Source organism: Bos grunniens, chromosome 20, assembly GCF_055505025.1.
Source record: "Bos grunniens cultivar Pamir isolate PY7600 chromosome 20, Bosgru_T2T1.0, whole genome shotgun sequence".
NCBI lineage: Eukaryota > Metazoa > Chordata > Mammalia > Artiodactyla > Bovidae > Bos > Bos grunniens.
Genome location: NC_141184.1, coordinates 12615833 through 12628433, shown reverse-complemented (window position 1 = coordinate 12628433; position 12601 = coordinate 12615833). Strand labels below are relative to the sequence as shown.

At 41.6% G+C, this 12601-nt stretch overlaps 1 protein-coding gene across 1 annotated transcript in view; it reads left to right on the top strand.

Moving 5' to 3' along the window:
• Positions 1-12601, top strand: part of DNAH5 (dynein axonemal heavy chain 5) — a 330796-nt gene that overhangs the window by 96479 nt on the left and 221716 nt on the right. The window contains exons 16-17 of the mRNA XM_086361232.1: positions 4133-4304; positions 7584-7729. Of these exons, the coding sequence (XP_086217358.1) occupies positions 4133-4304; positions 7584-7729 (318 nt within the window). The remainder of the gene's footprint in view (positions 1-4132; positions 4305-7583; positions 7730-12601) is intronic.

Genomic DNA, 12601 nt, shown 5'->3' with positions numbered 1-12601 from the left:
AGTCGTGTCCAACTCTTTACGACCTCATGGACTGTAGCCACCAGGTTCCTCTGTCCATGGGATTTTCCAGGCAAGAGTACTGGACTGGGTTGCCATTTCCTTCTCCAGGGGATCTTTCCAACCCAGGGATTGAACCCAGGTCTTCCACATTGGAGGTAGATGGCTTTACCATCTGAGCCACCAGGGAAGTTCAGAGTATATATGTGTGTTCTTAGGCATGTCTGACTCTTTGCAACCCATTGAGTGTAGCATCCAAGGCTCCCCTGTCCATGGAATTTTCCAGGCAGGAATACTGGAACGGGCTGCCATTTCCTACTCCAGGGGATCTTCCTGACTCAGAGATCAAACCCATGTCTCTGGTGTCTCCTACGTTGGCAGGCAGATTCTTTACCACTGTACCATCTGGGAAGCCCTATCAGAATAGAGTTGCTATTTAAAGTCATTGTCCTGCATGAGATTTCCAAGGAGGAGAATATAAAGAAGAGTAAAGGGTCTTCATCACTTCATGGGAAATAGATGGGGAAACAGTGGAAACAGTGTCAGACTTTATTTTTCTGGGCTCCAAAATCACTGCAGATGAAGACTGCAGCCATGAAATTAAAAGACGCTTACTCCTTGGAAGGAAAGTTATGACCAACCTAGATAGCATATTCAAAAGCAGAGACATTACTTTGCCAACAAAGGTCCGTCTAGTCAAGGCTATGGTTTTTCCTGTGGTCATGTATGGATGTGAGAGTTGGACTGTGAAGAAGGCTGAGCGCTGAAGAATTGATGCTTTTGAACTGTGGTGTTGGAGAAGACTCTCGAGAGTCCCTTGGACTGCAAGGAGATCCAACCAGTCCATTCTGAAGGAGATCAGCCCTGGGATTTCTTTGGAAGGAATGATGCTAAAGCTGAAACTCCAGTACTTTGGCCACCTCATGCGAAGAGTTGACTCATTGGAAAAGACTCTGATGCTGGGAGGGATTGGGGGCAAGAAGAGAAGGGGACGACAGAGGATGAGATGGCTGGATGGCATCACTGACTCGATGGATGTGAGTGTGAGTGAACTCCGCGAGTTGGTGATGGACAGGGAGGCCTGGCATGCTGCGATTCATGGGGTCGCAAAGAGTCGGACACGACTGAGCGACTGATCTGATCTGATCTGATCTGAAAGGGTCTTCATTAAACTCTGAGTTGTTCCAATATTAACAGGTCTGCTAGAAGAGGACAAATATGCTAGTGAAATTAAAGATTGGCCTTTAAAGCAGGTGGAAGCTAAGTGTCAAGAAAGCCAAGGGGTATGGGGTAGGGAGGGAGGTGAGAGGGGGGTTCAGGATGGGGGACACATGTACACTCATGGCTGATTCATGTCAATGTATGGCAAAAACCACTACAATATTGTAAAGTAATTAGCCTCCAGTTAAAATAAATAAAATAATTAAAAAAAAGAAAGCCAGGGGTAAGAAAAACTTCATGATGGAGGGACTGGTCACTAGTGACAAATACTGCCCAGAAGATGCTCAAATGAAGTCAGCAATGCTGCCATTATATTTGATAACATGGAAACCATTGTTACAACTTTATAGTGGCTACTATCATAGGACAAGTCCAATAAAGCCACATATTTGCATAATGCTTTACATTTAAATCATTTTCATATTCATTATTCCATTCAATATTTTCCACAGGTAATTGGTAATTGGTACAGAGTACCATTATATTATTATTTTAGAGGTGACAGTACTGTGCCTTAGAGAACTTAAATGACTTAGCCAAGGTCTCATAGCTGGCAAGTGGCCGAAGTAGGACCAGAACCCAAGCTTGTACTCTAGTGTTTTCCCACTCTTTCATGTTATGTTAAAAAGTTAATATTAGCAACACGCAGACATTCCTCAGATGTAAGCTCATCAAATACTAGTCAACATGTTGGAATTCCCTTCTATATTTTTCTTGGGTGTTAGAGAATAGCTAAGTCAATCTTCATATTTGTACAGAAATAGTTATTTTTGCTATATATAAAATAAGCAACAATGACCTACTGTATAGCACAGGAAGTATACTCAATATTTTATAATAACCTATAATGGTAAAGAACCTGAAAAAAGAATATATATATATAGGGTTTTCTGGTGGCTCAGATGGTAAAGAATCTGCCTGCAGTGCAGGAGAACCAGGTTTGATCCCTGGGTCAGGAAGACCCCCTGGAGAAGGAAATGGCAACCCACTCTAGTATTCTTGCCCGGAGAATCCCCATGGACAGAGGAGCCTGGCAGGCTGCAGACCATGGGGTCACAAAGAGTCAGGCATGACTGAGCGACTAGCACCTTCACATGTGTCTCATAGCATCACCTCTGCTGTCCTCTGCTGGGCTCCATAAGCCCACACAGAGCGAAGGAGAGAGAACATAGACCCTACCCCATGAATGGAGGAGGGTCAAAGAATGTTTTATTTGATTAAAAAGTTTATGTATTTATCTTTCAAATAATATTTTAGAATCACCACAGCTGTAAATGACAATTCCAAGTGAATTATCATCTGATGGGTAATTTTTACTGTGTCTTGAGTTTGAAAGAGTTAAAAGTTCCCACTCAACCTGAGTAGTTGGTAAAAGCAGATCAATTAGCATGTTTGGATACCATCTCAAGTGTTGCTGAGTTATTGTGCTGAATATTTAACAGTTTGTAGGCTTCTACAGAAGCCTGAGAAGCTGAAGTAGCTGAGAGTTTGTCTTTACCTATTCCTTGGAAGGCAGTTCAGACTAGAAAGAGATGAATCATCATAGGCTAATCGTTAGGAATACAGATTCTGAAGCCAGTCGGGATTTGAAGCACTATCTTTGGGCAAATTACTTTACCCTTCTAAGCTTCAGTTTTTCATTTTTAAAATGGATGAATAATACCTCCTGGGGTTAAAAGATTAAGGTGGGAAGTGGAAGGGCTACTGGAGGCTGATTTAAGACCTGCCTTGCAGGTAGAATAAGTGATGAACTCCAAAAGAAAGGTAAGCAGTAGATAAATGGTTCAGAAAATGTGTTAAGTAGCTGCTAATAGAATCATCAAATGTGGATTTTTCATGGAAATTGAAAAGATATTACAGAAATTGTGGAAAAGTATTAAACGAAGAAAGGATAATGTTGTCCACTGGGAAATGCTGAATTTAAAATTCACAAAGACTGTTGGGCTTTTTACTTCCTTCTTGCAGTTTTCGCAGAATCATTAATATTAATTGTGACTGTCAGAGAGAAGAGGTATTGTGTACAGTGTTTTCCAAACTTACCCATCCAGGGACCATTTGTCTTACAGAATCCCTTGTGGGTAGCATTTCAGCATAAGCATTTTGGGAAACATTGATGTAATCACGAAGTAATACTAACATGCATATTATAGATGAGCTTAACAATTGTATTTAAGAAGTGAATTAAGATTGTTTTCTTATAATTAATTATAATTAATATTAACATAACCATAAAAGGTAGGCTGGAAGTGCTATTGTGGACATGCATGCTAAATCCCTTCGGTCATGTCCAGCTCATTGTGACCCCATGGACTGCAGCACACCAGGCTCCCCTGTCTTTCACTGTCTCCCAGAGTCTGCTCAAATTCACGTCCATTGAGTCAGTGATGCTGTCCAACCATCTCATCCTCTGCCGCCTTCTTCTCCTTTTCCTAGCATTAATATTTCCCAGCATCAGGGTCTTTTCCAATGAGTCTGCTCTTTGCATCAGGTGGACAAAGGATTGGTGCTTGACTATTCAGGATTGATTTCCAGAAGGATTGACTCACTGGATCTCCTTGCAGTCCTAGCGACTCTCATGAGTGTTCTCTAGCACCACAATTCGAAAGCATCAATTTCTCTGCTCCCAGTCTTCTTTCTGGTTCAACTCTTACATCTGCATACAGGGCTGGATAGTGGGTGAAAAACTCTAATTTTTCAGTTCTTTCCCTCTCCTCTTTAGGTGTTCTTTATTGGATGAGGAGTTTGTATCCATGGAGAAATTTCATCTTTGTTCTACTCTGGCTTTGTTTTGGCTGCTTTTTGGAGCCCTATAGCTGGACTCTAAATAAAAGTAATTGTTTTGGATAAAAATGAGCTCTTAATAGATATTCAAAGTGAGATATTATTTGATAACTTCACCCCTGTTTCACTGCAGATGATGCTGGCTGAATATCAGAGGGTGAAGTCAAAAATGCCTCCCATCATAGAGCAACTGATGGTCCCTCATTTGGCGAAAGTGGATGAAGCTCTCCAGCCTGGCCTGACTGCACTGACCTGGACATCACTGAACATTGAGATGTACTTGAAAAACGCTTTTGCAAAAATAAGTAAGTCTGTTTAAATGATTATTATTTTTCAATTCTAAAGACTGAGTTTTTGAGTTCTACTGTTTAATTTCTTATAGATATTATGATATACATAATAAAATGAGAAGTGTGTTCTTAAGTTGTTCCCTAAGGAATCTGGAGAAGACTCTTGAGAGTCCCTTGGACTGCAAGGAGATTCAACCAGTCCATTCTAAAGGAAATCAGTCCTGAATATTCATCAGAAGGACTGATGCTGAAGCTGAAACTCCAATACTTTGGCTACATGATACAAAGAACTGACTCACTTGAAAAGACCCTGATGCTGGGAAAGATTGAAGGCAGGAGGAGAAGGGATGAGATGAGGATGAGATGAGGATGAGATGAGACAGAGGATGAGATGGTTGGATGGCATCACTGACTCAATAGACATGAGTTTGAGTAAACTCCGGGAGTTGGTGATAGACAGGGAGGCCTGGCGTGCTGCAGTACCCAGGGTCACAAAGATTCAGATGTGACTGAGCGACTGAACTGAACTGAAGGAATTTTACCAAATATATGAAATCATTAGTTTCCTGGAAACCATATGTGTGTGTGTTGTGCTTAGTTGCTCAGTTGTGTCCAACTCTTTGCAACCCCATGGACTGTAACCTGCCAGGCTCCTCTGTCCGTGGGGATTCTCCAGGCGAGAATACTGGGGTGGGTTGCTATGCCCTCCTTCAGGGGATCTTCCCAACCCAGGGATTGAACCCAGGTCTCCTGCATTGCAGACAGATTCTTTACCAGCTGAGCTACCGGGGAAGCCCCGGAAACCATATATATTTGCTATTTAGTTTTATCCTCAGAGATTAACTACATTTTAAAATTATGCTTATTGTTGGGCATTAGACTTTAAAGGAACTTTAGAATCATTTAGCTCTTTGTACTAACAGGTTAGTGTATTTTGAGATGCTGATTTAAAAGATGTGATTTCCCTGGAGAAGGAAATGGCAATCCACTCCAGTACTCTTGCCTGGAAAATTCCATGGATGGAGGAGCGTGGTGGGCTACAGTCCATGGGGCCGCAAAGAGTCGGACACAACTGAGCAACTTCACTTTCACTTTCACTTTCATCCTTGCCTCTATTTCATTACTATTTGCTTTCTTAGTACATTTTGTGGATTTATTTAGTTCTTTTTCTGGCTTTTCCAGTTGAAAGCTTAGTTTTTTTTTTTTTTTTTTTAATATTTTCTCCAATATATGGAGATATATATACACACACACACACGCACATTTTTTTCCCCTTCTGAGTGTGTATACTGTTAGGTTTTGAAATGTAGTGACTTCAGCATCATTTAGTTTTAGGAATCTGTAATTTCTATTTTCACTACCTCTTTAACCTATGAGTTATCTCTAATACCAGATGTAAGGACTTCAGGGTCTGGGTGTAAGAATTTGGGGTCTCATTTCTTTGCTGGTTTCTAAATAATACATTATAATCAATGAATGTTGCCTTGTTATAATTTACCGGTTTTTTTTTAGAATGTATTCAAGTTCCATTTATGGTAATTATAAATAAACCATCTGTGTCTGAAAAAAAAAAAAAGAAAAAAAAAAAGATGTGATTTGGACAGAGCAGACTGCTGAACAGCAGGATATATGGGAAAAGTTTAAGCAAACAGTTTTGTTCCTAAAGAGGGATATACTACACTTTAAAATATACTTAAGGTGGTATATTACATAAATTACAATTTCCCGAATGTGTACAAGTATGTTGCAAAGAAGGAGCCTAGTCTCAGAGAATTCTGGGAAATCCACGTTAAACAAAGTCAGGCAGGTTTCTTTTCTGGAGGACTTTTCAGAGCCCTTGATGTGCCAGTATTTAGTAGGTCTCCAAAACTGGGCTTCTATAAGTTGCATTTCCCAGAGTTCCTTGGCTGCCTTCTAGGAAAGCATGTTAACGCCCGATGGAGGCATTGTTTTACAAAGACTAGAAATGGTCATTCTCCTCTTCCATGCGGTGTCCTCACCCCTTCACGGCTCAGTTCTCCATGTTTTTGATAGCCCAGAATATGTTCCATTCCCAAGAAGCCCACTTGGACTCTTTATGGCAAGACTACTTCCTCTTGTGACCTCCTGTTATTTTACACTGAGACAAAAGGCTTTGCATTTCTGTTTCTTCTAATGGTTCCATCTTTCCCCCAGACTGACTGCAGAGGGCTTAAAAAATTAGGCTCTTTCTTATGCTTTTGTATTACTTTGAGTTGGGTTTGTGCTAGATACCTATATGCATATGTATTCATAATTGCGATAGTCTTATACAGTCAATCCCTTTCCATTTACTTCCATAACCCCTTATCCACCCTTTGCTCCCATCACCTCTTTTCTGGATCACCCTTTTCTGAGCCTCCCTTCTACATACCCGTTCTGATAGCTCTTTATGTTCTCCCTCCAGTCTCCCTCCCTCCCTTCCTCTCTCTGTGGCTGATTCAGTAACACCTCGTCTATTTATAGCCCAGATTTTCAAGAGCTTGTCTTATTAGTAGGTTTCCACGGTACCTTCCAAATGCCTTAGAACGCAGAAGGGTCCAGCTGTTTACTAGGTGCAATATACTCAAGAATATTTGATAGGTACTTGGTTAGGTGGAGCAGAGAAGTGAGGGGCTTATGGTTGAACCCTCCTACCCTCTTTGCTTTGCTTCGTAGCTTTGGGGACTAGGTTCAAAGACAACCTGTGAAGGGATCTTTGGATATGAATGAGGCTCATTACAGTTTGAAGGTTGAATAATATAAAATGTGTGATCAGACAACCATAGCAGTATAGGAGTGGAGAAGGTCCTTTGAGATGGAGGGGTGCCCAGGGGTCAATGCCACCATAGGAGGAAGGGGCCACATGAATATGTGCAGATTCACAGCAAGCTTCCTGGGGCAGATGTGTTCAAGCTGAATCTGCAAGTTGAGTCAGAGTTAGGCAGGCTGAGAAAGCTGGGAAGCTGGTTAAAGAAAGAACAGTGTGAGAACCAAGTGTGAAATAGCTCTACACATGCGTTCTAAGTCACTTCATGGAATCTTTGGGACTCCATGGACCAGGCTTCTCTGTTCATGGGATTCTCCAGGCAAGAATACTGGAGTGGGTTGCCATGCCCTTCTTCAGTGGATCTTCCCGACCTGGGGATTGAACCTGGGTTTCATGTCTCCTGCAAAAGCTCTGTGGAGCAATTTTCACCCTGAATTTACTACTGAAATATAATCACTTTTTTTTTAAAAAGAAAAAAAACAACAAAATGCTTAGTTTCTTTTATCCACTCTTATTTTTCTCCAAAGGGGACCTGGAGTTGCTGCTCGACAGGGTCAATGATTTGATCGAGTTCCGCATTGATGCCATCCTGGAAGAAATGAGCAGCACCCCTCTTTGTCAGCTCCCTGGGGAAGAGCCACTTACCTGCGAAGAGTTTCTCCAGATGACAAAGGTTATTACAAGATTGACGCTTTTATTTAAACTTTATTTTGTGATTCATTTTTCTATAAAGGGCATTTTGGGAAACATCAATTGCATTTTTTTTTTTCTCTTCCCATGACTGGTCTGTGATGGATGTTCTTTAAACGAGGAGCCTTCCGACAATAATTTGAAAATGAAGAGGAATGTACCCGAGGGGTCAGGTAGACATGAAGAACAAATCATTTCTTTTCAGATCAGTAAGAGAGAAATTGCCACGGAATACATTTCTCATTTTCCCACAGTTTTGAAGTGTTAGCCACTCGGTCGTGTCCTATTCTTTGTGACCCATGTACCGTAGTCAGCCAGGCTCCTCTGTCCATGGGATTCTCCAGGCAAGAATGTAGGAGTGGGTTGCCATTTCCTTCTCCAGGGGATCTTCCCAACTCAGGGATCGAACCCAAGTCGCCCACATTGCAGGAAGATTCTTTACTCTCTGAGCCACCAAGGAAGCCCATAGAGCTATTTTGTTGAAGAGCTTCCAGTTCTAGTTCTAGCTTCTAGCTAGGGTTCATTAATAAAATAGTTGTTTGAAACAGCTTCTGCATAGAATTTCTTCTTTAGACATTTCTGTAGAGCAGCGTTTCCCAAACTGGTGTTCTGTGGTACATGGTTCTGGATCCATTGCTGGGGAACCTGGAAAAGACTAGGTCCGAGTTCAGTTGGCCTGGGGTCAAGACTGCTCTCCTTTCCCCTCCAGGTTCTGTTCACATTAATGTTTTAGAATAAAGACCTTCAGATGGTCTCCTGGGAAAGGGTCTAGTTAACTCTCTTTAATCCATTATTTCTCAAACATTTGCAAAGGGAACACTTTCTTCCCTGTGCCACAATTAGGATCCTGGGAACAGTGTTCCATGAAGTGCCCCTTTGGGAAAGTCACTTTAGCATCATTTACAACATTTCCAATGGGCATCCTGATTATAAAAACTCATCGGTGGTGACTTTAATATGGTATGTCAGGAGTCCAGAAGACCATCCCCACTGGAAGGACTCATGGAACTCAATCTAGTAGCAATAAAGGCTAAGACTTATTATAGTGATATAATAAGGATACACAGGCTTCTCAGATGGCTCAGTGGTAAAGTATCTTCCCACAGTGCAGGAGATGTGGGTTCAGTCCCTGGCTTGGGAGGATTCCCTGGAGAAGGAAGTGGCAACCCACTCCAGTATTCTTGCCTGGGAAATTCCATGAACAGAGAAACCTGGTGGGCTGCAGTCCATGGGGTCACAAAGAGTCAGATACGACTGAGCAACAGAGCGCACACACAGTAAGGATACAGTCGGACCATAAGGGAAAAGACAGGCAGAGTTTGGAGGAATGCACACATGGGCTTCCTTATTCTTTCTCCCTCAGCCACAAAGAGCTCACTGTCTCTCCCTGCCCTCCCTGCTCCCACCCCACCACCACCCACTGACCCCCAGCAAAAGAAATGCAGTCAAGAGTATGCAATATTTCTGCCCAGGAAAGCCCATTAAGAGACTTCATGCCCAAGGTATTGACTGGGTTTCATCACAGAGGTGGGCTTCCCTTGTGGTTCAGCTGGTAAAGAATCTGCCTGCAATGCGGGAGACCTGGGTTCAGTCTCTGGGTTGGGAAGATCCCCTGGAGAAAGGAATGGCTACCCACTCCAGTATAGTGGCCTGGAGAATTCCATGGACTGTATAGTCCATGGGGTTGCAAAGAGATGGACATGACTGAGCGACTTTCACTTTCCCTTTTCATCACACAGGTGCTCTCTGCCTAGCATGCACCAAAATTCCAGACACCCAGGTGGAAAGCTGGTTGGCAAGATAAACCACACTGTTTGCCCAGAGAGTCTGAGCACAGAGAGGCACTCTCTGTAGCCTGTAGGAACCTTCCTAAAATCCAAGCTCCCAGACACCAGCCAGAGATCCACCTCATTAGCAGGAGAACAATCTCAGGCCTGCCATGTTAACCTTTTTCTGCATATATAGTCATCTTCAGTTTATATTAAATTTGTATATAGTCAAAATTAAATGTTCACATTTTAGAAATTTCTCCATCATCCTTCTCTTAGACTTACTGTCTGTGTGTAGACCCCAAATTGTACCTCTTCTATTTCTCATTTGCTGTACTCCCACTCTGAGAAATTATTGGGCTCCATGGTTTTTAATATTACCCCACTGTACAATTGCACTCATCTCACACGCTAGTAAAGTAATGCTCAAAATTCTCCAAGCCAGGCTTCAGCAATATGTGAACTGTGAACTTCCAGATGTTCAAGCTGGTTTTAGAAAAGGCAGAGGAACCAGAGATCTAACTGCCAACATCTACTGGATCATTGAAAAAGCAAGAGAGTTCCAGAAAAACATCTATTTCTGCTTTATTGACTATGCCAAAGCCTTTGAGTGTATGGATCACAATAAACTGTGGAAAATTCTGAAAGAGATGGGAATAGCAGACCACCTGACCTGCCTCTTGAGAAATCTGTATGAAGGTCAGGAAGCAACAGTTAGAACTGGACATGGAACAACAGACTGGTTCCAAATAGGAAAAGGAGTACGTCTAGGCTGTATAATGTCACCCTAATTATTTAACTTCTATGCAGAGTACATCATGAGAAACGCTGGGCTGGAGGAAGCACAAGTGGAATCAAGATTGCTGGGAGAAATGTCAATAACCTCAGATATACAGATGACAGCACCCTTATGGCAGAAAGTGAAGAGGAACTAAAAAGCCTCTTGATGAAAGTGAAAGAGGAGAGTGAAAAAGTTGGCTTAAATCTCAACATTCAGAAAACTAAGATCATGGCATCCAGTCCCATCACTACATGGCAAATAGATGGGCAAACAGTGGACACAGTGGCTAACTTTATTTTTCTGGGCTCCAAAATCACTGTGGATAATGATTGCAGCCATGAAATTAAAGGACACTTAACTCCTCTGAAGGAAAGTTATGACCAACCCAGATAGCATATTCAAAAGCAGAGACATTACTTTGCCAACAAAGGTCCGTCTAGTCAAGGCTATGGTTTTTCCAGTGGTCATGTATGGATGTGAGAGTTAAACTGTAAATAAAGCTGAGCACTGAAGAATTGATGCTTTTGAACGGTGTTGGAGAAGACTCTTGAGAGCCCCTTGGACTGCAAGGAGATCCAACCAGCCCATCCTAAAGGAGGTCAGTCCTGGGTCTTCATTGAAAGGACTGATGTTGAAGCTTAAAGTCCAATACTTTGGCCACCTGATACAAAGAGCTGACTCATTTGAAAAGACCCTGATGCTGGGAAAGATTGAGGGCAGGAGGAGAAGGGGACGACAGAGAATGAGATGGTTGGATGGCATCACTGACTCAATGGACATGGGTTTGGGTGAACTCCGGGAGTTGGTGATGGATAGGGAGGCCTGGCGTGCTGTGGTTCATGGGGTCACAAAGAGTCAGACATGACTGAGCGAGTGGACTGACTGACTGACTTGTTCTTAGGATTACTTTATAAAAGTGCAAAATTTTAGAACAATTAAATTTAAAAGCAAATTTTAAAAGTGAGAGTGTTAGTCGCTCAGTCATGTCTGACTCTTTGCAACTCCGTGGACTGTAGCCTGCTAGGTTCCTCTGTCCATGGGGATTCTCCAGGCAAGAATACTGGAGTGGGTTGCCATTCCCTTCTCCAGGGGATCTTTCTGACCCACGGATCAAACTTGGAACTCCCACATTGCTGTGCTGTGCTTAGATGTTCAGTCATGTCTGACTCTTTACAACTCCATGGACTGTAGCCTGATAGGTTCCTCTGTCCATGGGGATTCTCCAGGCAAGAATACTGGAGTGAGTTGCCATGCCCTCCTCCAAGGGATCTTCCCAACCCAGGGATTGCACCCAGGTCTCCTACACTGCAAGCAGATTATTTACTGTCTGAGCCACCAGGGAAGTCCCAAGAGTATTGGAGTGGGTAGCCATTCCATCCTAAAATATTAAAAAAAATGGGAAAAGTAGCATTTTAACCTATTTCATGTCATTGTGATAATTTGGTATATTGCCTGTTTACATTTGTGATCCTTACTGTACAGACTGCAGATTTGTAATGGTGTTTTTTTTTTATTCCCACTTAATTTTTCTTCAGAAAATATTTCTCATGTTGCTACAGGGCCACCATTTTAAGGATGCCTTCAGAATATTCTATTGAGTTGATGTGTCCTAATTTACTTGCTTTGTTATTGTTGGATAGTTAGATGATTTCTAGTTTTGCTGTTTTGCCAAGAGTACAATGAATATATTTATATGTTTCATGCTTTTTATTCCCCTTTAGGAGTATTTCCTCCTCCAAAAAAAATGTGTCTTCATTTAATAGCTGTTAATATTTGTAGCCAAATTGCTTTTGAAACTGATGATATCAACTTAAAATGCCATCAGCAATGTAGTAGTATCAATTTCACTGTCTTCCAACAAACACTGCTTTATTATAATTACTGCAAATTATAATAAAATTTTTGTTAGAATAAGGTACATAGTAGAGCAATGCATTTATTATAATAAAATACAACAATAAATGTATTGCAAGTAATTATAAATTATTAATTTTACCTTAAGTAGCAAAATCATAGAGCCTAATTTTAATTTGCATTTTGATTACCAAAGTGAATGATTACCAATATAAAAGAATGCTTTCTCTTGAATTCATTTACTTTTTATAATTCATGTTTTCCTTCAAGAATTTTTTTATGGAGCTTCTGTGTGAAACACTGCTTGGGAATAAGACAGTGAACAAAACAAGTGAAATCTCTGCCATCGCAATGCTCGCTTTCAAGTGGAGGATGTAGAAAAACAAGCAAACAAAAAAAGCCAGTGAGCAAACAACATGCCAAGTTCAGTGGAGAAAAGTTAAGAGGATAG